Raw genomic sequence first — 25613 nt, forward strand, 5'->3', positions numbered from 1 at the left:
CCATTTCGCTGTACTTTGACAAGCTATATGACGTGGACTGTAACGTCGTAGTGACGAAATTTTTGGATGACGTAGTTAGGTGAAGGTTAGGGATAATATATGTCAAACGGGTTACGACAAGCCCACTAGAATTATTTTGGTACGAAAGTACACGAGAATAAAATCGCGCAAATAGTAGTCAATTTACCGCGATTAATGTAGTCATGACTAACGATACATAGAGAAGGTCTGTGGCCTTTAGGGGCCGAGTGTCACTTTATGACAATAAGATCGACATTCCACAATTGATAATCAATCATTTATTTTGCTCTTCCGCCTAAAATATGACGACACTTGAAACACATAAAAATTTCAAACAAGCCTACAAGGTGATGCTAAATTTGAGTTATATTGAATAGTGACAATTAATGTAAAGTGATGAAGATTAATTTCTTTTGACTTGTGTAAAAAAGGCTCAGCCTTTCATCCACTTGGTAAAAAAGAACACTCGATAGAGGTGAAATAAAATGGTCAGGAGCCTCAGTGGCCTGAAAAGGTCTTGCATTCAGACCAATGACATTAAACAACATGATGCGCAACTCCGGCATTTTTGGCCGAAGATCGTATTCGATAGCACGCTCCAATGCACATACTTGACGAGACGAAAACGAGCGGATGTGTGTTGCTTTCAAGGCATAGCACGAATGGTGTTCGAGCCTGCTTCGACAGTTGTTGTGGTTTTTATTGATATTTGGAAAATTGAAAGTAGAAAGAAATCGGAAAAAAGTAAGGTAAATACTATTGTTGTATATCACACCCGGGCATCGCACTGTTAAGTACATGCGGGAAAGTCAGCTTTTGTCAAATACTACGAAGTTTATAATTCAGTACGGTACGTAGTTGGCCATCTGCCGAAATTGCATATTTACTTACCCCTTATGGTTTCAAATAGTTCATGCACCTTCAGTTAGATTTTTTTAATCAGTGAGGATATATAGTTATTGCTGTAACATACTATTGCTCATTCACTTTTATTTGCTTATTGAATCAAAGGGTTACCAAGTTCACCTAAAATTTCACTCATACCGGTCTATATTGTATAGTCTGATCTCTCAAGTATTTGGAGCCACGAATGCTTATAATTTTCTGACCAAACCCCTTTATTAGTTGGTTTATATACCAAATTCAGTAAAACATTTTTTACAAAAAACATAAGATATTGGATTTATTAGCTTTTCCATTCTGAATCATATAGACTGCTTTATTTATTCTTAACGAAAGTTAATACATCTGCTCTCCTACAGATGTGAAAGTTGTGGACAGACCTGTCTAAGCATTGTGAGACTCCTGCAGCACAAGAGGCAATAGCAATAATAGTAAGTATATCAATCAAGAAATTAGGCCGACATAAAACAAAACTTTCAACTATTCGTCTAACCTGAATTTCCTATTATTTATTCACAGGACAACTGTAGCAGAAGGGGAGATATCAGAAGTCTGGTGACATATCAGTGACAGTTTGATTCCAAGAAATATGATTAGAATACTCCATAAATGTTTGCAATAGAAAAACAACCTATAGAGGAATGCAAAGACATTTGACCCTCCGGTAAAGTTGTGTATGGCCCTTACATCCTGCAGGGCTTGAGGGAAATAACTAAAAATTCTGAAGCGTAAGATTGCATAAGCGGTCTTTTTTGTAAAAAGGCACAAAACATGCCAGACATACTTAAAACAGCTTTGAAAAATGAGGATTACGGGTCACTGACTACACCTGTGTTATATTTGGTTCATTAAATTTTGGTAGTACTATAGAAGAAATTCAGGAAAGGGTATAATCATGATTCATGATAAAATAATGTTATATATTTTGGACAACTTCAATCTAGACCAGGGATGTCAAACTTGCGGCCCCAGAAAACTTCCAGTGCGGCCCTCGAACGCTTAACAATAATTGTAATAGTATTTTTGAATTTTTTTTTATTTAAATGTAAAAGATTTTTCAAACCTTTTAAAGTGAAATTGAATATTCACACAGAAAACAATTTACTGAAAGTAGTTTTAGAAAGTTAATTTTTTTGTTGTTCACATTTTGACTCAATTAAGAATACACATCAAGCTAGCAAAAGAATACTGAATAAAACACTTGAGTGATTAAATTAAAGTACATGAAGAAGGTGGCATTTTCGAAGAAAATGGGAGTTGCAATATTTCTGCATTTCACAAAATTCTGAAGCACATTGTTAAATTTGTCATATTTCCATCAGTACAATGAAAAAACACAATAAGCTCAGCAGTCAATATGACAAATTCGAAGACCAACTCCGAACAGAAAATTACAATGTGTTTGTATATTAATATAAATATACAACGACTTAGTTACTAAAAATCAATACCAATAATAATTCAAGCAATCCTACGCCATGCAATGTAGCCCGAAATGTCTTGTCGAAAAAATCTGCCATTTGGTTTTTTACTGATCTATACATGAAATGATAAAAGTAACTTTTTTGCATTACTGGAATTAATTAAACTTTTGCAAAGATACAGATTAACCCATGATCATGTGACCCCGTTAGTTAGAGTTGGTACTATAAAATCATTTCAGCCTGGCCTTAGTATGCTGGTGACACAAAGAAGATGCCAAACGTCAGGACAAATGTAATTAAAAAAAACATTGAGTTTATACTGTAGTATTTTTGTTAATTTTAGGTTCATAGATTAAGTCATTTTTTAGTGTATTTATTATTCTTTCCTTAACCAACGCTTGTTCAAAAATGATTTTGATGGTTGTACATGGAATTTTATGATTTTTTGTAATAAATACAGTAACTTGCAATAATAGTGGAATGCAAATATTAATATGTAATTGCATTTGAAATTAAAGAAAATAATAATACCTAATCCAACTGATTAGTTGCATCACAATATATGTCACAAACTAAAACTATCTGAAAAATATCTTTCAAGTATACATTATCAAAAACTGTTTGCGGCCCTTTTTACAATTTCTAACATGCAATGCGGCTCTCGAAACCCATGAGTTTGACACCACTGATCTATTCTAGACGATTCAAGCATTGCTTTGGGAAATAATATCACTTCAATTAAATTAAAAAAAAATCTCGCTATATTAAATACAAAACCATTGCTATCATAAAGGTAAACCAATTCAGCCATTCGGAATATATTGGCCTTCACAAAGCAATGGAGGCAGAATTGAGAGTTCATGAGCTATGAACTTTTGTTCTTTTCTTTGTCTTGAACTTTTCATACTTCACAGCCTCTATTAATTTTTTTTTAATTTTAATTACCATGTGATGGTCATACATACTGTATCTTTGTATTTTCTGTCATGATGTATTATCTCAATGTGTCAAACTTTTAATTAGTGTGTATATTTTGCTTCCAGATGACATAAATGTATTGTCTTGCTTATTACCTCAGCTTGGAGTATTGACAAGAAAAAAGTGCCCGTAGATTACGTAAAAAAATGTTTAACTCTTTGTTATAATCAGAATTCACATTTAATAGGAATTATAAACAGCCAACAATCAATGAGAATTATATGCCAAATCCTTCAAAATAAATTTGTCTTCTAAAGTCGGAGGAATGCAAAACATATAGGTAGTTTCCATTCACACAAGTTTTTCAAGAAGACTTGCTCGAGACAAACTAAATGAGCATCGTCAGGTGATCGGTAAGGCTGCAAATTGAATCAGCCCTGCAATCTCCTGCATAGAAGATAATATTAATTAGCGGGCTAAGAGATAAATTTCTAAATTTAGACACAAACCTATCTACGAGGCATTATGTACCAGCAATGTTACCTACGATTAACTGAATATGTAATATGTCTAATAAATTCACCTACTAAAGCAAGTTCGATAGTTTCAAACTTTCTGTTATGGAATTGTATCACATCACCTTTAAGAGAAGTAAAAACAGTTTTGCTGTTTTGTATGACACCCTCTTTAAAAGAAATTTTAATGTTTAAGCGCAAACATTAAAATTACTAACTTTGAACTTTGTCATTATCTGCAAAATGTTTCACACAAATCTTTACGCTATCGCGTTTGTAATATTCTCTGATAAAAAAAACGTCTATGATGTTCAGAATTACTCTATACAGCTTGTCTGCCATTCTTGCTTTCCAAATGAGCAAAACTTCTCAGATATAGAGATTATTATCTTTCGTTACAGGCGCAAAAAGGCGGGTACTACACGTAAAGAAGACGCCGAGTAGCAAAAGCAAGCGGAAAACCGTCGCGAAAGGCGACGAGAAATATGTGCATTAGAGCGTATCATGAAATACAATCTTTCGCATGTAGTCTTATGGAGTGACGTCAGAGTTGCCTATCATGTTGTTTAATGTCATTGTTCAGACCAACACGATTCAATGTTTAAATATTCACTGCAGTGTGTTTCTTCTTGTGTTGAAATCTGTACTATTTTCCTTTTTTAACATTGTTTTGTAGAAATAAAATCTCTCTCTCGTCAATGGTGCTTTTTATATTCATATTTTGTGATAATGAAGTTACTATCTTGCATTATATTTTGCGGTTACAACCATCCTACCATTATAATTGTTTACATTTTTATTTATCGTTCCCTTGTCTTCGTATATATTACTTTACATCCCTCTGCAAGCAAAAAAATATTATGCTGAAATAATGCTTATTCGGCCCTATTCTTGTCAAATTTGATGACTTTGCCCGAATGACTGATTTTTTTCTTTTTTTTGTTAACTAGACAGCATCAAAGCAGATGATGTTTGTTATATATTCGATGCGTACCTATGCCATGAAATAAAGCATTTCTGCTAATTCATCGCATATGCGTATAGATTATGTAAATTCATTCAGTAACCTTTGGAATCTTTTTAGATTTTGAAATCCCGCTCCACATAAACAAATAAAAATGATTTATTCTAGCATTCTCCATCCCAATTTTATTCTTTTTCATTTTAAGAATATAATTTTAAATTCTAGAATGTTCCACCCACCCCAATATTTAGTTATCTGAAGCTGTGAATCTTAAACATAATAGCTTGAAGGGGGGAGTTGACTTTAATGACCGTCTGGTCGTATCACTCCCTCCTGTCTATACCAAACTAATTTATTACTTATTACGATGACTGTTAATTTATTTTTGTTGACTGAAAAATTAATCTCTCTCTCTTCTCGTACTATATAATCGCGTAAAAATCTGGCATCACTAAATTGTACCGCAATTTGCGTCTCGTGCTTTCTCGCTATTGCCACGGTCGGCTCACGCTAAAGGTTACGAGAGAGAGAGAGTTTCCAGGTAAACGTAAATCCGTCGAAATTGAAAGCATAAAACATGGATAAGGGACTAGGAATCGATGGGGAAATAGTTGGACAACAAGTAAAAAAGAAAATCGAAGAACTTAAAAAACAACAAGAAGCAAAAAAAGGTTTTCATATTTGAAATAATTCATTCATTACCGGTACCGTGAGTGAGTGAACACGTACCACATCTTCTTGGCAAAACCTTCCATCTTATATACATTCTGTACGTTTTAAACCTTATCTAAGGTTTTGTTCGCTCTCCTGATTTCATAATCAGTTTTTATTTATTTATTTTTACCATTCATTTTATTGTTTTGCTGATTATGGAGTCGAAATAAACTTATACTTATACCGGTGACTTTCTGATGTTCAGACGTTAGGCATAGACCGCTGGCGATAGGGATTCGTATGCTACGCCCACCGGAAGTACTTGTGGTAATAAACTATACCCCAATATTCATAGTTTGTAATTTGATTTTCCTACTCTATAATTTCTCTGTGGTTGTGTGGGTGCGCGGTAGCCAGACTGGATTCCATGGCAGATGCACGCCCGAGGGCGCTAGCGCTCCACAAAAATGCACGCGAGCGAATTCAATTTTGCACGCCAAAAATTTGCAATTGCTCACCAATGTAAATCGGTTTAAATAGTTTTTAAATCAATAATTTAGTAATATAAAGATGCCAAAAAATTATAACTTTACAATTGTCGACTAATACTTGCTTGCAAGATTTGGCCTGATCGAAAAATGCGAAGCAAAAAACACCATATCGTGTTGAATGATAGGAATCCCGTGAGAAAAATCGCCTCCTCACCGACGCTGGTCAGTTATGGCTCTGATTCAGCGTATTTTTAATACAATAATTTTACACGGATGTACTGAACAGTACCGGTATCTAAAGTCGCACAAACACTCTCAAAATTAGTGACAAAATATAGAAATGATGTTTTGGGGGTCAAAGGTCAAACGTCCATTTTTGCTATGATCCAACTTATTTTTACGCGGATGTATTGAGAGGTATCTTAGGTCGAAATCAGTTTAGCGGGCGCAGTTGTTTTGCACGCCGTGAACTATAATTGCACGCCAGAAATTCTTATTTGCACGCGGGAATTTCTGATTGCACGCCCGATTTCTCGTTCGAAAAGGCCATGAAATCCAGACTGGCGCGGTAGCGTGTGTGAAATAATTTTAGTTGAGTGAACACGTACCACTTCTGGCCAAAACATTCCATTTTATATTCTGTCCGTTTAAAACCATGTCAAAGGATTTGATTGCTCTCCTGATTTTCATAATCAGTTTTTATTTATTTGTTTTGTTTTTATCAATCATTTTATTTCTTGTTATTCTGATTATGGAGTCGAAATAAACTTGAACTCAATAAAGTTTTGAGACAAATGAACAAATGTTCATAAAAATTTTTCTTCAAAAATGTTCGAGAATATATGTTACATTTTCTCATATATTCTTGAAAACAGGGACACCTTATGGATTAAAGCCCCAACACGCTAAATAATTTGAGCATTTTCAAAAATGGGATTTTTCACTTTTTATCTGGTTGATTTTTTATTTATAATTTCATTCTCTTCTACAGCTGCACAACAGAAAGCACCAACGCCAGTAAAGGTAAAATTTTATTAATTGCTATTCTTTTTTTTTCTCTCCTCCAAATTTATTTTGTAGCATGATTGTATGTATGCAGTATGTGTGAGTGTTTTAATTAACTTACTACTTTTGGGTGAGCGCGAACTCATACCACTTCATTGGACAACAACTTTCAATCTAACATATGTACGTTGGTTTTTGTTCGCTTTCCTGATTCTGTAAACAGTTTTATTTATTTTATTTTTATCAATTTTTTTTTATCGTTTTTCATGCTGATTATGGTGTCAAAATCAACTTATACTATCAAAAACATGCTAAAACCCTCAGAAACTTGCAAAAACAGTGAAAAACCTAACAAAAATGTGCATAAACTGTGAAAAGCTGTTCAAAAACTTTAAAAAACCATCAGACTTGTATGCCCAATCGCCTGGTAGTTACTATATTGACTTTTTTTCAAGTAATTATCAACAAACTAAAAAATTCTTCAATTATTCTATTTTAGAAACCCGCTGTAACTTCAACGACGACCAATGTAAAAGGTGAGAACAAATTTTCATGTCTGGATAGTTTATCATTCTAGAATTCTAATTTGTGTTTACGAAAATCCAAAATATCATGTTTGTAAAACATTTTTGGGATTAAATTTTACTAGCATGGTAATCAGGATGAATTTTATGAATGAAAATTTAATTTCTGTAACAGTCAGTGTTATAATTTATTCACTTTTATTTTTTACTTTTATCAACTAATTCCCAGTTACTGTCAATATAACTGTATTTGGAACTGTCATTAGCCCTTTCGCATAATTTTCGCACCAGTTGAACCGAATTAATTTATGTCACATTTTATTAAGGTTTATAAAATAGTTTGGTTTCAATAGCCCCAAACCTAAAAATGGCCATGAGTCACTCTCTAAAACAGTGGTTCTCGAACTTTTTAGGCCACTTCCCCTTTTTAGAATTCGTCAAGTCTCTCACCCCACCTTAAAAATAACTAGCGCGGCGGTGTGGCTCAACGGGCTAAGCGTTAGGAATACGCTCGCCACCGCACCTCTAATTACTCTGCATGGGTTCGCAGGTTCGAATCCCATGCAGGGATGGTTATGTGCGAGAGGATTGCTGGACTCCTCGCCGTCGTTGGGTGATTCACGTAACCGCTGGTCGGTTACGGCTTCCTCCACCACCAAGTCCTTGCTTCCGAAAACAAACAATATAACTAATTCCATACCCGACTTGGAATGGTAGCCGGACGAGAGGCCGTGGTTCGCCATATGGATATGCCGTCTTATCGGCTTTCCTCTCCCCCCCGGGATAAATATGTAAATCCTATCCTAACTATAAGCTACAAATAACAAACAGTAAGGCGAAAGTATGTTTTGATTAAAAAACACATTGAAAATATGTGGATGGAAGTGATGGAACGTAAATATCCAAAATTAAGAAATTTGAGTATTCAAAATAAACTGGGCATGATTAAATCTAAAAAAAATTTTTTAGTTAGCTTCATACCCCCTCAAAAAATTGTCTATGCGCCCCCTTGTGGGGAGCACCACACGTTTTGAGAACCATTGATCTTAAATCAAAACCAAACAGGCACAGACTTGAAACCCATGGTCTCTGGTTGGTCCATAATGATGGAAGATGATAAAGTCCATTTCTGAATAATTTGATATTAGCTACTTTGCTTTCACTGTGGCGATATGTTGTACTGACACTCGTTTCATATTTTTTCAGAAGAGCCGTCTGTAGACCCAGCGACATTGAACAATCCAATCAAATGTGACATCTGCGACGAAAGTTTAGAAAATTTGAAAGGTGCCTCCGATCATTTCAATGGAAAGGTGCACAGACGGAGAATGGAATTGCATTTCATGGAGAGATATGGTGAGTGAGCTTAAATTTATGTACCAGCAAAGTGATTCTCAACCTTTTATGGGTCGTGGCCCCCTTCCGGAGGCTTTTAGCACTCATAGCCTCCCTGTTTATTATTTCAGTGGTATTTATAGTGGTATTTTGATTGGTAGATTCCAAACCCCATTATGTTCTAACAATTCATGCTCAACAAAGTGAAATAATCCTCTGAAATCGATAGAACTAGGAAGAACGGGGGAGTTTTCGGACCTCCTGAAGTATGCGCACCAAGATGGCGCACTACCTGAACTCAGGTTGTATACCAGATTAAGGTTCAGGTTGTGCGACATCTTGGTGCGAATACTTCAGGAGTACCGAGTTTTCTTATAAAATGAAACTGCTTCTTCAACTGCTCTGTTGCCTCTTTGAAGGGCTAGGGGCCCCCTGTTGGGAATGTCCTAGCTTTTGAAACGGTATAATGACCTCCACTTGCGGTGCCTTAACTTGGATGCAAAGAAGTTTGATAGGCATTGCCAAATCAAAGAGATTCAGGTCCTTATGATGGCTGTCCCTACAAATGGCTTAATATTAGTGACTGATAATAAACAACTCAAAGAAACCAATGACCTATATATTGTAACGTTTTAGACATGATCAAAAAGGAGATATAGTGATTCATGTTATTTTCCACATGAAATTGCCCCAATTTAGAATGTATTCAATATTTAAAAATATTTTTCAGAATGTATTCAGTATAGAAAAACATTCAGTTTTGAACATCCATGATTCTAAATCTTATTTCTTCTTGTTTTTCAGTCAAAACAGACAAATGCAGTCTCTGTGGCACAAATCTGACTTCTCTATCCCAAATCTACGATCATTATAACGGCTACGAGCATGCTTCAAAACTTGTCGCATCAAAGCCAAATCGGGCACCTAATGCCAATGTAGGGAGTCCCGCTGGGAGAGGGAGGGGGAATTCCCTAGGAGGGGGTGCAAATTCTTCACGTGGAGGGGCAAACAATCAACAAAGAGGGGGTAGGGGTGGACAAATGGGTCTTTCAAGAGGGGGTTCAAGTTCCTTGGGTCGTGGAAGGGGTGGACCTAGTACTAGAGGTCGTGGGGGTTCAGTCGCCCCTAGCTCTGCCCCTACAAGCAGTTGGGGTAGCAATGATACCCAACCGACTATAAACCCCAATTTAAGAAATAGAGGGGGGTCTGCACCAGTGGCCACGCGAGGGAGGGGGTCAACAAGGGGAAATTTGGGGCCCCGGGGAGGAATAGCCAGAGGCCAAACAACCACACCAAGCAGTGGGGGAGGAAATTGGGGAAGTTACGACAACGAGGAGGACGAACCCCAAAATAACAGTTTTAACCAATCACAGCCGACAAGGGGTCGAGGGGCTGGGTTTCGAGGGGGTGTACGAGGGGTCGGACAGAGAGGAGCAAGGGTTGCAACGAGAGGTAAAATTTTTTTTAAATGGCTTGAATACAGTAAAATATTTATCAGCAGTGGGAGCCGTGGAGTTCAGGATTTTTACACACGACTTTGACACCTAATTTATTGCATTTAATTTAACTTCTGACAAACTGAATCTTCAACTAAACTAACTTTTTCACGAACTGAATTTGCTAACAAAAGGCACATACATGCCTTCTTCAAATTCCACCTTCAAAAGTGTGAAATTTGAACTCATTTCTGACTTTGTCTCCTGACTAAGGCTAGCCTGAAAAGGCAATCCTGACTCCCAAGATTTCTAGATCAGGGGTTTCCAAAAATTTTTTGTTATGGGAACCCTGAAAAGGTCGACTTTTAGTTACAGAGGATAGGATAGGATTTACATATTTAACCCGGGGGAGAGGAAAGCCGATAAGATGGCTTATCCATATGGTGGACCTCGGCCTCTTGTCCGGTTACCATTCCAAGTCGGGTATGGGATTAGTTATATTGTTTGTTTTCGGAAGCATGGACTCGGTGGTGGAGGAAGCCGTAACCGACCAGCGGGATGCCGTAACCGTTGAACCACCTAACAACGGCAAGGAATCCAGCAATCATCTCGCACATAACCATCCCTGCATGGTATTTGAACCTGCGAACCCACTCAGAGTAATTAGAGGTGCGGTGGCGAGCGTATCTTTAACGCTTAGCCCAGTGAGCCACACCGCAGAGCCCTGCTATAAATTTATAAAAACAACACACTGATTAATGTTCCTGAGTAAATTAAAATTACTTTATTTAGTGACTTGGATGTATTTACCGCTGTCAAATTTTGTTAATGCTGTTTTTACTTCTTTAGGCAGTTATAAATTAGTCAAGTCAATATTTTAATTAGTAAATGAATAGCTTATAGAGCCCCTTGGTTTCTCTCACAGAAACCCTTGGGCTTCGTATGGATTCCTTGTGAACCTATATACTAGCTCAGGGGTTCTCAACCTTTTCTCTGTTAAGTACCCCCGAGACACGAAACAATCAACGTGAACCCCCAGTAACACCAAACTGAATTTTGATATATTGTCTAACAATTTGCTGCAACGACTGCCAAGCCGTGCATTTCACATTGTTGCGTCACAATCATAACAACGTAAGATCAGGGAAAATGTACGCTGAGTTTCAATTGGTATTTATTTTCCTCTTGTAGTTACTTTATTCGTTAAAGGATATTAAAAAAAAGCAACACACGAAAACTCGATTGTCATCCAAGTACCCCTGAAATTTTTCTTGTGAACCCCTTGGGGTTTGCGAACCCCAGGTTGAGAACCCCTGTGTAACTAGCTTATGCCAATCAATACAGCCGTGGTTAAATGTCAAACAGCTGGGCTGCCCGCTATGCCATAATACTTTCGAACAAATGGTCTATATTTATGGGTATCAGTTTCACACAATTCCAGAAAACTTTTTCACTTACATTGTTCACTGAACTGTGGTCTTTTTATATAACCAGGTGCTCAAAATAATAATTTCAGCAGTGGATTTGGGAACAACAACAATAATGAAAACCAGACGTAAGTTTTTTTTATTTTATTTTTTTAAAGCGAAGAGACTCGTCAAAGCGCAAATACCACGGCCATCACCTTATCCCGAGTATGATAAATAAACAGGGGCGTAGCAAGGTGTGGACTCCTTTGAGTGCGACCCCTTTTTTTGAAATGAGAAAATAAATAAAAAAGCATTTTTCTGTATCATAGATATGCAATTTTTCATACCTCCGAATGCTTTTTAGATCCACAAGCACTGTTTCGCTTGTTGTTACAGTATAACTTGGCCATTACAAATTTCAACCCCCCCCCCCATCGTCTAACCCCTTGTAAATAGAGTAGGCAATACATACCAAGAGAGAGCTTCGGTGCATCAGTGGCTGCTGGTTTAGGGCCTTGTTCAGAGTGAAAGCGCCTCGTAAAAAGCACGAGAGACCTCTCGGAAGTAGATATATGATTCTTGATTTTGACATTGTCTCAAAATATCTAATTGTTGATTTTTTTTTCAGGTCTAGCTATGGACAAAACCAGGGTGAGTTTGTTCATATTTCCACTTGTGTCGATTCCAATCGATCTAAAACTGACCGCGGCCTGTGGGCCAATCACGGCCCGCATCAAGATTTAATGTGGTTCGTCAAACTTAAGTGAAATAGTTTTACAACCTTCGTTCTAGATACCGCCAATTGAGTGCTCCTGAAGTATGCGCACCAAGATGTCACATAACCTGAACCCTAACCTGGTACACAACCTGAGTTCAGGTCGTGTGCCATCTTGGTGCGCATACTTCAGGAGGTCCGCCAATTGTTACATCATTATCACAGATTAAGTATGTGTATATTCGTAACAGTATAATTAATCGGTATTGGCCCCTTGAGGGCGCTTCAGGCCCGCGAACATCCTCCCGCTTCTAATTTTGTCCCTCGGTCAATCAACTTGAACCACTGATCTAATACAATCAGGTAAATAGCGATGAGGAAATGGATTCTACTTAGCTGAAGGTCGTGGAAAAACTATGGTACTCCAGGAGTATGTGTGCCAAGATGGCAAGACCCCTGGGACGTAGTATGTGTACCAGGTTAGGCCATGATTTCAGGTACAAATACTACGATAGTCACTTGGCTAGCCCCCGAACTCGTAATAGAACTATAATAAAAAAATTGGGATAAAATTATGGCCTAACCCTAACCTGTTACACATACTACGTTCAGGTCTCTTCCATCTTAGTACGTATACTTCAGGAGCGCCGAAACTTTCAGTTCAAAATCCTTTTTATCAAATTTCTTACTTTGTACAGGTGGAGGCAAAATGCAAGTTGGATTCAACAAAGGGTTCGAAAGGCCGAAACCATACGGTGACAATGTTGGGTCTAATAATCGGTAAGAGGGTTAATTTCTGTTACAGGGTTAATAAGATTTGTCATTGTTACAATTAATTCAATTTTAATACAACTTAATATCAACAAATTTCTAGTCATAGGTTTAGAAGGGCCTGCGGGGCGATGGCCCTCCCCAAATTTTTTTTTTCAAATGCAATTTTGCGCATTTGCCGTGAGACATGAATCCCTAGGATATTTCCATTACCATTTTACTCTATTCTTGAACGATTTACTGAAAACTGACTTTTCCTGTCAGGCTATCAATGAAGCAAAAGGCACGAGTAATTACTTATCGATCTTAAGATCGGTAAGTATGTTGATAGGTATTTGTTTGTTTGTCTGTTAGATGCACACGATATCTCACGAAAGCGGGGTTCAATCTGCTCCAAATTTTGCATGTGTATTTATCATAGCTCGGATCAGAAGCCTATTGATTTTGGATGGATTAGGTCTTATAATTAGCGAGTTATTAATTAATTAGTGATGGGACACACGGTGTCACTATGGAGTAGGACCACTGTTTTAGGGATCCCCTAACCTTCGATCGATAAGTCTTCGGTTTCCAACCGAATTCTAGTTATCGTATTAAGTCATTAAACAAAAAAAACAAAAACAAAAAAATTTTCCTCTTTTCTAAAATTATGTCCTAACCCTAAGCTAGTACACATATTACATTCCGATGTCCGCCATCTAGGTTCGCATACTTCGGGAGCCCCCAAAATTTTCATTCTAAGAGGAAGAAGGAATTCTTGTTCAGCGAATTTTAACAATTTTTCTCTATTACAGGGGCAGAGGTGGCAACTTCACTGGTGCGAGGGGTGCTCGAGGCGGCCAGCGAGGAGGAGCAACCACTATGTCTGGGGGAGGATCAACCTGGGGGAATAACACTGCCAACAAGGGACTGAATAATAATAACATGATCTGGTGAGTCTTGGTTTATTATTGAATGTAAAAACTTTTATGATTTTGAAACTTGTTGTTAAAAGGAAAAAGGCAGTCATATCTTATATATATATATCCATCAAGGGGTTGGATCACAAAACATTATGTGCATGTATTCACCAAACTTGAATTTTAAAAAAGCAGAAAGGGCACACATTTTTTCTTGTGTGGTGGGGGAAGGTTATCTTATGGCTATGGGGTGAAATAAATGTCGGTACTCCTGTAGTATTTGTGCCAGGATAGGGTTAGGCCATAATCTTATTCAGATTTTCTTTTTTTTTTTACTTCTATTACGTGTTCGGGGACAGTCTGTGTTAGCCAAGTGAATATACCCTCTGCCCATAGGTTTTAGTCCCTTTATACAACTTGATGTAAAGTAGGCAAACAAAAATTAGATACCTACATATAGGTACACATACTTCTGGAGCGCCTAATTGTCTGACTTGCCCATTGGTCAAATTGCAATTTAATGTTTTCTCTCCTTAAAATATCTCGAAAGAACATGCAGCTCAAAATGTATTGAAGTTTTTTTTTCAATTCAGTCTAGTCTTGCGTTCTAGAAAAGATAGTTATAAAAAAATGATTTAGATATTTTTCTAGTATATAATAAAATATCAATACACTAAATTTTACACCAATCACTGAAAACATTATTTAAAAAAAAGCATTTTTTATATAAATATAGAAAAACAACTTTTTGGACATCACCACATATACCTTCCCAGAACGAAGCATTTTTGTTTTATTACAATCTCCAACATGGGTCTTGCCTTGATAGTTTCGTTATGTATTAGTCTATTGCCAAGCACACAAGTGTAAACTCATTTGGAACGTCTACCGTATTTCCCGGCTGTAAAATCGCTTTTCTAGACCCAATTTTTTTACCTGATTTTTTTTTGGGGGGGGGGTCATCTTATTAGGCGGGTATGCTTATTTTATTTTTTCTGGGGTCTGCTTATTTTTCAACGACACCAGACTGGAAAACACAGCTGTTAACTAACTCATGGACGTACAACGAAGTTCTTATCATACCATATAAGTTATTTCAAAGTTTTTATCAATGGGTTGTTCAAAAGGATCAAAATTACCCTTTATTGTTAAGAATTAATGCTGTGAGTATTATTCTACCTGAAACAAGCGTGACCTGGTTATAACAATATAAAATTATTGATACATATTAGTGTTTCACTGACCAACAGAGAAGCAATTTTTCTGCCCATCTTTTTGGAGGGCTGTATGGAAAAACCCCTTTTTCAGTGCTAAAAATAGGCTTCGTCTTATTTGCCGGGTAGACATATTTGCTGGGACATACGGTGTATATATACTATAATAAATTATTTCAGTAATCAGTTAATTATTGAAGAACTTAATATGTAGCCACACCTTGCATATATATGTATATAGTTGGGTCTGGACTTTTTAACCAAAAAAAATGGGCACAAATTTGAATCAATTTTTTTTTCATTCTACGTATAATTTATTTTTCTTTGTTTCTGTGTCATTTAATAGGCGGAAATAGGTTTTTCAAGATTGTAATGCTATGGACACCTTAATAGATGCGTTAAGCGTTTTATTAGTTTTTTTTTTCATCCCCCCCCCCCCCCCCCCCCCTTCTCGCTTATTTTTGACTAATTTCTCCAGACTTGTATTATTTTTATGCTTTTCATGTCTGTTGAGAAATTTCAGCTCCCACTTGATTGATAATGGTGTATATCAGGGTAGTCCAAGGTTGTCGGCTCCGCCGGCCACAAAATTATGTTTGCATTGTTCGCGGGCAACAATATTGCCAAGAACAGGTAAACCGTGCAATTTCCGCATTCTATTTTTAGTTTTCTATGCTGCCTATATTGTTAGCATATATTCCCGACCAAAAAGATAGAAAGCCAGATAATAATTTAGACTGCCAAGCACATCATTCAACTTTGCTAAGTGCCTCAGCTAGTCATAACACATTCAGTGACATTAGTGATGTAACAATATGGCAAAAATAATTCTGAATAATTTTATTACGAAAGAAACAACACAAAATGCGATTTTTTGATTACTCTCCGAATGTGACGTGGGCCACAGATAATGAAGCGTCTGGCCACATATGGCCCGCGGCCCTGGGTTTGGACCACCCTGGTGTATATATTTGAAGTTATCACTGACATAAGCTCTCAAGACCATTATAATGTGACATATTTTAGTCCAACCACCTATACATTATTTTTTGGAATACATCTGAAGCTTTGAGGCGGGACAATATGCACAGACTCATAGTATACGATCAATTTTTGAATTCTTTCATGTTTTTTTTTTATTTTTCGTTTCCACTAATTTTTGTTTTTTCTCCCCCTCACACTGACGATAAATTCCAGGTGCTCAGTTTGCAAGATTTCCATCAATTCTAGTGGAGCGTCCGCACATTACGCGAGTTTGCAGCATAAAACGAAGTCAGGAACTTCATTTAGTGGAACCAGCAATATACAAAAAGTAGGCAACGTTACCCAACAAAATTGGGGGTTGAATAAAAACGGCTCGTTTGGGGGCCAAAACAAACCCCAAAATTTCAACCAATCTGGTGGTTATGGTTCTAATATCAAATCAAGCATTGGTTTCGGCAATCAGAATGCTAACCAGTCATTCGGTAACCAGTCTGGTACCAGTCAAAGTTATGGTAATAAAAATACCAGTACTGGTTATGGTGGTAACCAGTTTAATTCTGGTAACAAAGGTTTTAATACCAATCTTACCAGCTTCAAAAACCAGTCAAATACTGGTTTTGGGGGAGGGAATATTGGAAAAAATTTTGGGGCCCGACCTCGATTTGGAAATCAGGGGGCAAATACAGGGGGTTTCAATGCTTCAAATTTTGGGGCACCGCCACAGGAATACCCTCCGCCTAGTGGGCCACCACCTCCACGATTTCTGGGCTCAAATTGGGGTCCAGGACGGGGCCAACCGATGCAGGCTGGCCCTCGATTTTAACTGAAGAGCAACTGAAAAACAATTCAGACTTGGGAAGAGATCTTGTTGATTTTTTTGTACATATTTATGTAAATGACATTTTGAGGTTGAAAAAAACCTCAATACAGGGGTATCAATTCTCAAAAATTTGTGGCGCAACCGCAAGAATGCCCCCCACCAAGTGAGCCACCCCATTCACAATTTTCTATCCCAAGTTGGGACGCAGGAAGGGGCCAACCTATGCCGACTGGCCCTCGATTTTAACTGAAGACCGAATGAAAACAAATCTCAGACATGGGAAGACCCCTTGCAGATTTTTTTTTTGTTCTAATTTATGTAAATGACTTTTTGGGGTTGGAAATACTTCAATACAGGGGTGGTATCAATGCTCAAAGTTGTGCCAGCTGGCCCTTGTTTTTATCTGAAGACTGACTGAAAAACAACCCAGGCTCTGGAAGAGAACTTTTTTGTACAAATTTATGTATATGGCATTTTGGGGTACAGCTGCAAGAATACTCTATCAAGGCCACCTTCTCCACGATTTCCGGGCACAAACCGGGGGCAGGAAGGGGCCAATCAATACAGGCTGGCCCTCGATTTTAACTGAAAAGCAAATGAAAACAATCCAGACTTCGAAAGAGATTTGTTAATTTTTTTGTACATATTCATGTAAAATGGGGTTTCAATGACTTTGGTTTTGGATAATTAATTAATGCTATAATTATTATTTTGAATTCAAAGTTTAATATCGGGAGACATCAAATTTTCCTGATATCGTAATTCTTATTCATGTTTGAATGGTTATACACAGAGATTTTAACTATATTTCGGGGGGAAATACTGCTTTTTTTGGGTTGTTTTTGGACGGGAAAAGTGCTGACTTGTTTAATTATTCCAGGACAATTTTTTAATTTTCGTTCTTGTTTTTGTGTTATATTATTCTGATTCAAAGTGAAACATTGAGAGATATGAGAGCAAAACCGGATTTTAAATATATTAATAATTTGAAAAATTATATTCTGGGAGAGGATGAAACACTGCCGTTTCGGTTTTTGTTTTCCAATGGGAAAACAGTGATTCCAAGATTTAGGGTTAATATTTTTTTTTGTTTTTTGATTATTTTTAATTTGAAACTGAATATCTGGAAACCTGAAATTTCCTGGCATCTCATTTTTTGAAGTTCATCTTAGGAAAACTGATGATGATCACCCCCCAGAATGATAAAAAGTGTGTTGTAATTGGTAGATAATGATTCATTTTTTCATGATTGTTTGTTTTTATGTTATCCGGAAGGTTTTTGGTATTTTATAAATGACTTCTGGCCAAATTACATTTTGAGGTAAAATCGTTCATTTTTTTTTTCTATAATCACGATTGAGGAGAATAAGTTCATTTAATTATACCATGGTTTTTATCTGTTACAAGTTTCTAAATTTGAAGTTGAATATCATGGGGACATAAAGGATTTTTCCTAATTCTTGAATTTTGGGGTGAAAATGCAATTTTTTCGATGTATTTGTATGTAGGAAAAAGCACTTCCATGGTTTAGGACAATGGTTCCCAGCTTTTTATGGCTTGTTGCCCGACTCTAGTAATATTTATAGGGTAACAGTGATTGGTTTTCTTGTATTTGAAAGTAAAAAGACTGCTCTGTGTCCGACTCGGGGAAAACAGGCCAACATTTGGCAACTGCTGTTTTAGGATAAAAACTCTTTTGTTTATGTAATAACTAAATCTCAAATTAAAATTCTGAGATATGAGAAAAACACTGCGTTTTTACTTAATTCACTCAATTTTAGCAAAAATAAAGTCGCAGAAAAGTTTCTCCCCCCCCCCTCACACCAGAACTTTTCAGCCTATGAGGAGTTCAAATTGCTTTTACTTGTAAATACATCTGTGTGATTGTTATGTCTAATAAATAATGTTAATTTTAAAGCATTTTGGTGGTCAATTGGGAAGGGTATTGAGCAGTAGGGCAGTTTTATTTTGTGATTTTTGTATTTTGTGATAATTTAAAATATTTCTTTCAAACAAGGAATATTGTATATATTCTAAAATGGGCCGTATTCAACGGCGAATGCAATAGTCGATGAGTTTGTTGTGAAAATACAGGAAAGTCGAGATGAACATTGATTTTCTATTTTATAGTTTCCAGGAATTAAATGTGATAATTCAAATGCTTGAAATGATAATTTTTCAAATGAAAAACTGTTTAAAAATGTTGTTGAGTCGATGTCAAAAAATATGATTCAAATTCTAACCAGTTTTCTGAAAAATATTCACTTTGTTACTGAAAGCAAGCATCACTAGTTTGACAAAAATGTTGCAAAAAAGCTCGCGAGGTTCTTCGAACTGTTCCATGAGACCTAAATTGGTTTTTATGGCGACCTTGGCAATACTTCAGCAACTCTGGGTCATAAATTTGTCTCCCAACTGGCAACAAGTGGGTGGATGGAGCTTGCTACCATAAAGGCGGACATGGCATGACATTTTTTTCGGGGCTCCCGAAGTATGCGAACCAAGATGGCGGACATCGGAATGTAATATGTGTACTAGGTTAGGGTTAGGCCATAATTTTAGGTATAAATACTACGGGAGGCTCTCGGCTAGTCTTCGAACTGATAATAGGACTAAAATAAGGAAAATTGGAAAAAAATTATCGCCTAACCCTAACCTGTTACCCATGTTACGTTCCGATGTCCGCCATCTTGGTTCGCATACTTCGGGAGCACCTTTTTTTCTTATCAATTCCACCTATGTTGGTGTTCCGCGAGGCGATATGAAAAGCAGTTCCGTGGCAGAAAAAAAAAAGTTTTGAAAACACTGATTAATATACTTAATAAAAATATAGAATATCAAACATAATTAATTTTGAACCATTTCCAATATACCTGGGAAGTGTATGATTATTGAGCTATTTTTTTGGGCAAATTTTGTTTTTGATTGGATTAATGTTGTTGTGTGCTGATCTACCTACATTTTGTCACTCCTACCACAGTCAAAATGGGTGATCATCGACTTGATGATCTGCAAGACTTTAAGGTATGGGATCTTATTTTATATATTCATTCGGGGCTCCCGAAGTATGCGAACCAAGATGGCGGACATCGGAATGTAATATGTGTACTGGGTTAGGGTTAGGCCATAATTTTAGGTATAAATACTACGGGAGGCTCTTGGCTAGTCTTCGAACTGATAATAGGACTAAAATAAGGAAAATTGGAAAAAAATTATGGCCTAACCCTAACCTGTTACTCATGTTACGTTCCGATGTCCGCCATCTTGGTTCGCATACTTCGGGAGCACCATTTATTCTTTGTTATGGCGGGACTGGATGATTTTTTTTGGTGAAATAGTTTGTAGGGTTAATAAGGATTAATTAATCTTCTTATGCAATTTAATTTTTTGAAACTTTTTGACTCTGAACGGATCCATGAGTCAGCACTAACCTTATTTGATTTTTTTTTGACTGAATTGCAACCATGAATCAGCACTAATGACACCATAGGTAAAATTAAGAAGTTGTAACTGATATTGGCCATCAAGATTTACGTAGTGAATTTTGCTTTTTATATCATTTTGTAATGATTTTTTTGACAACAAAAATGCAAATTTCTTGTAAAAAATTTATTTGAAAAAACAATTTTGTGGCCTAATAAGATCCAGCTTTGGGTGAGAAATGTGCCAGGTAATTCGGTAATATTTTAAAGTTGACAAATTAATATTTAAATTTAAAATAATTGGGTGAAAATTTTCATTTTGGTCTGACTAGTTCTACAGAGCTTTTATTAGCGAGGGTTATTTTTTCAACAAATGGTTATTTTTTGCCCAAATTAGTCTTGTTAGTGGCTTCTTTCGTCACCCAAGGCTTTAAACCTTCAGCATTTGATGAACTGGCTATATCTCAGTACTTGCCGTTGTCAAATTAAAAGGGCCATCAAGATTAAGGTATGTAATTTTTTTGTGTTCAATGTCGATTATAAGTTTTATTTTAATTTATCTCCATTTTACAATGCATACCGGTAAACTTGATGTAAGGCATCCCTAATGTTGCAAATAATTGACCAAATTTTTTTTATTAGTATATTTTGCCCTATACCAGCGTTTCTCGAACCGTGTTCCGCAGAACAGGGATCGAAATTGCGATTAAAATGGTCGCCGTGGCGATCTCGGTCGTACTTCATCAACTCTAGGTAGTAAATTTGTCTCCAAACAGGCTTTGCTATCTAAACAGGCGGACTGGACAGCCTTGTCCTCGTATGGTGAGCATGAAATTTTCGTTAACTGTGCAATATCATTAACCGTAGGCCTAATTTTTTAATTGTCAAGTTTACGGGGAACTTTTTAATTTTACCATAAATTACCTAAATTATTTGGAAACCACCATCAGTTCTACCTTTTAGTTTTTTGGTGTTACGAGGCGAAAAATGTTTGAGAAACGCTGTCCTATACTATTCAATTCTGAGGTGGCTTTTGAGTCGTATGAACTCTGTTTCACTGCCTTTACTATGATCAAACTCATAAGAGGGGTAACTGCTAATAAAGATAAACTTGCTGTTCCACGGAACAGGAATCAAAACTGCAACTAAATTGAGCAAATCACCATATTTAATGCTGATAATTAGCAAGTCTTTAGACTCCTGCGAAACTGATTACATATCACACCTATCGAACTACAGTATAAAATTATTGGTCCACCAAAATCAAGGTGTATGCTCATTTTATATTTACCTTCATATTGTTTTTGGCTGACTAAGCAGAAAATTTTTTTCTTTAGATCTATCACTGGGTTATCCATTTTTTTTGTATCACTAACAATTTTTAAAAAATCATTTTTTTAAAAATATTTTAGTGTTTATTTCAGCAAAATTACATTTTTATAAAGTTGGTCCTTGCGGCCATGCTACAACCCATATTTTTTGAATGGTAATCACTGAATTGAGGCCCATCAAGACCAAGGTATGAACCTTTTTATATATTTGTTTTTGCATTGATTTTCTTTTTTTGGGCTGATCAGAGTCTGGAATATTTTTCCTTTTTTTTGGAGAATTGGTAACTTTATTAACAAACAGTTTACATAAATTCAAATGCAACCTTAGGACAGTTTTCCAAATATTTCAGCAACATTTTTAGCACTTTTTTTTATTTTGTTTGCTCTTTTTTCCAGATATGAGTTGTTTTTAACTTGGGTCAAGCTAATGAAAATAATTATTTCTGCAAGAATATTGTATCCATATGTTGTATTTTGGGGGTAATGAAAAGGAGTTTGTTGGAACATTTTTTGAACTTTTCAATTTCAGATTGCTTTTTATGTTTTGTGCAAATTTCTCATTTTTACTCAAGTTATCTTGAGCATTGAACGTCTTTGCATATAAATAATATGGGTATGATATTATTTTTACGATGGTCCGAGCATTACAAGCAGAGCAGAGACCAACCAAATCTAAGGTATGAGCGTTTTTATACTTTATGTAGGATCGTCATGTACTGTTTTTGTAAAAACACGAAAATGCAAATTTGTTGTGTTTTTCTTTTTTTTATGCCCTTTATTTTTTTTTCAAAGTAAATTTTGGGGACATTTGACAGTGCTTTTATAATACAGTTGTTGCATTTGAGATTTCATTTTTTTTTTAATTGTCAAAATATAATTAAGAATTAGGCAAGTACATTTTTTTTAACTTTTTTATTTTTTTTTATTTAATTCAGTCAGTGTGGAGTGTCGGCAACTTCAAACAGTTCATATAAATCCAAATGTAACCTTGGGAGAGTTTTCAAAATATTTCCGCAAAATTTTCGGCACTTTTTTTAATATGTTTTTAAGTTATGAAATATGCATAAAGTTAATTGCTTTGAATAAGCACTTTTGAAATTTATAAAACTTTTTGTAAAACAATTAAAAAGACTTTTGAATGAAGCCCAGTGTACAATGGATTGTGTAAGCCACGTCGAATCAAAAAGAAACTGCCCCTTCGAAAATATTATCTTTACATGTATCAATCGTTGCTCATACAGAGCCTCCCCATTCATAGTGCAAAAAGGTGCGAAAAAGAGTATTTTTCAATTTTTTACTTTGTATCAGACTTCTGATTTCAATATTTTTTGTCAACTAGGTAAACAGATAGAAACAACCAAAGCCCTGAAGATAATTTGTTTTGAGAAGCTCCAGTTCAAACCAAATTGGATTGGATTCAACCGCACGAGAATGAATTAGAAAGGTAAAGTACATATTATTATATTCGGTCTGTGGATTAGTAAATTAAATTGTTTTTCATACAATGCATTTAAATGCCTCTCGCTCCGACCAAATTCCTCAACTCTGCAGATGTTCTAAAACAGTGGTTCTTGAACTTTGTAATTGTGCCCCCTTTTTAAAATTTGTCAAGTTTCGCGTCTCATTTCAAAATTAACTAGCTAACAATGATCTACGAATAACAGATATTGAGGTGAAAATATGTTACATTCAAAAAGACGTTGAAAAATACTTGGATGGAGCTTGAATATTCAAAGTAAAGAAATGTGAATATCCAAAAAAAGAAGGGTAAGAGATAATCTAAAATTGTGGGTCGCATTTGGAACGCAAGGTTGCACAACCCCTGCTTTAGACGGAGCAAAACCATTCGTTTTTACTGAGCAGGGTTTTGCTGCAGTCAAATCATTGCGAAACAATTCACATGATAAAATCCATGTAAAACATGATGAATCATGTATATTGCCAATAATAAGCACATGCAAATTATTCAATTTAGTTGTATCTTATGTCGAAACACACTATTTGAATGATATCGATTTTTCAATATCCATGATGTCAAAAACTAAATTTAACGCTAGTGTCTAATACAGTGGTTTCCACAACGGGCCTCAGAACACCACCATGCCAGGCGCAAAACAGATTTTACTTTTCCTTTTACTAAAAAAACTCCCTGTTCTTCCTAGTTTCATTGCTTGGTAAATTTATTTCACAGGGTGTTTTTTTTTTTCTTTGCGAGCATGAATTGTTTGAACATAATGGGATTTGGAATCTACCAATGATAATAACATTAGAAATGCCACTGGAATGATAAACAGGGCGGCTATGAGTGCTAAAAGCCTCCACAAGAGAGCCATTTCATATAAAAGGTTGGGAACCACTGGTCTAATACTTGAATTATATTTCAAGGTAATTTATCGAGTAATTTGTTACACAACCTGATCCCGGAAAAGCACACCAAAATGATAAGCTGTGCAACAGGGTCTGTTTTCTAAATATTGTTAAGAAATATTATTTTTCTCTGCAATTAATAAACCAATAAATTTCATATTTTTGGTACTTAATCGTGGAAGTTTCATATATTCTATGGGGCACGATATTTCCCCAAATTTCTGTTTATTTCAAATACATGGGAACACTTTTTTATATATAGGAACACTTTTTGGTTCTCTTGAAGTATGTGAACCTAGATGGCGGACTCCGTAACATATTATGTGTACCACGTTAGACTCCTGCAGTATTTATACTTGAAATTATGGCCTAGCCCTAACCTGATACACATACTACGTTCTGGTGTCTTGGTATGGATACTTGAGGAGTACTCACTCTTTTAAATATGGGAACACTGTTATATTACTTGTGTGTCCATACAGTTGAGTATGTCTCTCTTTTTGTTTCAGTCAATGATGATAAAGGGAAACGGTTGGAAGTGGCGTGCTGTGCTTCAGAACTTGACTAGTGGGTCATTTGAAAATCATTCAATGATCTGATCTCTGTGTTTGGGACTAATTACGGCAACAGAGTCAAGAAGAAGTCCATAAACTCTATTTTGCGATCAATTCATCAAAGTTTTGAGACAAGTCAATTAATGAAATTCCATTCAGATGGCTGGAGTCACTTCGAGAGTTTGATAATGACAGACTCGGGTTAATGCCGCTAGTTTTCCCAACAACGATTAGTGCATGGTTTGGTTAGCCATTTTCAAAAATTAATACACATGTATAAAAGGCTTCTGATTGCTGCCAGTGTCTCAGCCAGGTTTCTCTTTAATATGAACGAGCATCTCTGAATATACCAGACTGTCCTCCGCATACTTGAGCAATTTTAATATAGAAATATATTTATGTGAATATTTGTATATATATAATGTAATTTAGGTTTCCTATTTTTCAGTTCATGTTGTGTACGACCCATGTAGGGTGTCGCTGCTCGATAACCAGTGTTGGTTTATTTGCGTCTCCTTGTCTCTATAGACGTGCGAAACATGGACTAAACAATATTGTTTGCTTATCAGTTGTGCATGTACTACTTTGAATATATGTTCTTTGCTCAATGCAAGGTTGACAATAGATCATTGTTGAGCTAGCACCGTAATTCAAATTTTGATTGTGAATAAGTTTTTTTCTATAGTTAATATTTGTATTCCACTGTGTTTTCCTTTTTGCATTTTTGACAATTCTTAATAAAAGTATCTTGAACAGTGCCCTCTCCATTCCAAGGTTTTGATATCAGTATACCTTGAACAATGAGAGCAGCTCTTGGGGAAGATGGTTAGCTGGTAATTTGAGGGCCTCTGGATCTGTCTTAATGGCTTCATTCGTACTACGGCAAACGAACTCCCGACATAGTGGGGACCGCATCCACGATCAATCAGATGCTTCT

The 25613-nt window shown here is 36.1% G+C and overlaps 1 protein-coding gene and 1 long non-coding RNA gene across 6 annotated transcripts; both read left to right on the forward strand.

The window, feature by feature from the left end:
- The first annotated feature begins 550 nt into the window (after window positions 1-550).
- LOC144432168 (uncharacterized) lies at window positions 551-4357 on the forward strand. Of its 2 annotated transcripts, XR_013480436.1 has the most exons (4): window positions 551-770; window positions 1284-1355; window positions 1444-1588; window positions 4183-4357. It is a non-coding gene; the product is annotated as an uncharacterized LOC144432168 (long non-coding RNA). The 2 variants fall into 2 exon arrangements; XR_013480435.1 differs by lacking the exon at window positions 4183-4357 and having other exon boundaries at window positions 1444-2390.
- Window positions 4358-5228: 871 nt separating this feature from the next.
- LOC120326389 (uncharacterized) lies at window positions 5229-25434 on the forward strand. Of its 4 annotated transcripts, none has more exons than XR_013480283.1 (12): window positions 5229-5416; window positions 6882-6913; window positions 7395-7431; window positions 8626-8775; window positions 9559-10206; window positions 11685-11745; window positions 12228-12250; window positions 13013-13094; window positions 13880-14017; window positions 23095-23199; window positions 23420-23522; window positions 24632-25434. XR_013480283.1 is itself a non-coding variant. In XM_078119753.1 (10 exons), exons 1-10 carry the CDS (start codon window positions 5323-5325, stop codon window positions 17003-17005), a joined length of 1875 nt encoding a protein of 624 aa, XP_077975879.1. In that variant the 5' UTR covers window positions 5232-5322; the 3' UTR covers window positions 17006-18507. The 4 variants fall into 4 exon arrangements, 1 of the variants encoding a protein (XP_077975879.1); XR_013480284.1 differs by lacking the exon at window positions 23420-23522 and adding an exon at window positions 23947-24140; XR_013480285.1 differs by lacking the exon at window positions 23420-23522.
- Window positions 25435-25613: the final 179 nt, after the last annotated feature.

Source organism: Styela clava, chromosome 14 (assembly GCF_964204865.1).
Source record: "Styela clava chromosome 14, kaStyClav1.hap1.2, whole genome shotgun sequence".
In the NCBI taxonomy this organism is placed as follows: Eukaryota; Metazoa; Chordata; class Ascidiacea; order Stolidobranchia; family Styelidae; genus Styela; species Styela clava.

Coding starts and splice junctions, on each gene's coding strand:
- LOC120326389 (XM_078119753.1), top strand. CDS start 5,323: ATGGATAAGGGACTAGGAATCGATGGGGAAATAGTTGGACAACAAGTA. Junction 5,417..6,881: donor ACAACAAGAAGCAAAAAAAG/GTTTTCATATTT, acceptor TCTCTTCTACAG/CTGCACAACAGAAAGCACCA. Junction 14,018..16,395: donor AATAATAATAACATGATCTG/GTGAGTCTTGGT, acceptor GATAAATTCCAG/GTGCTCAGTTTGCAAGATTT.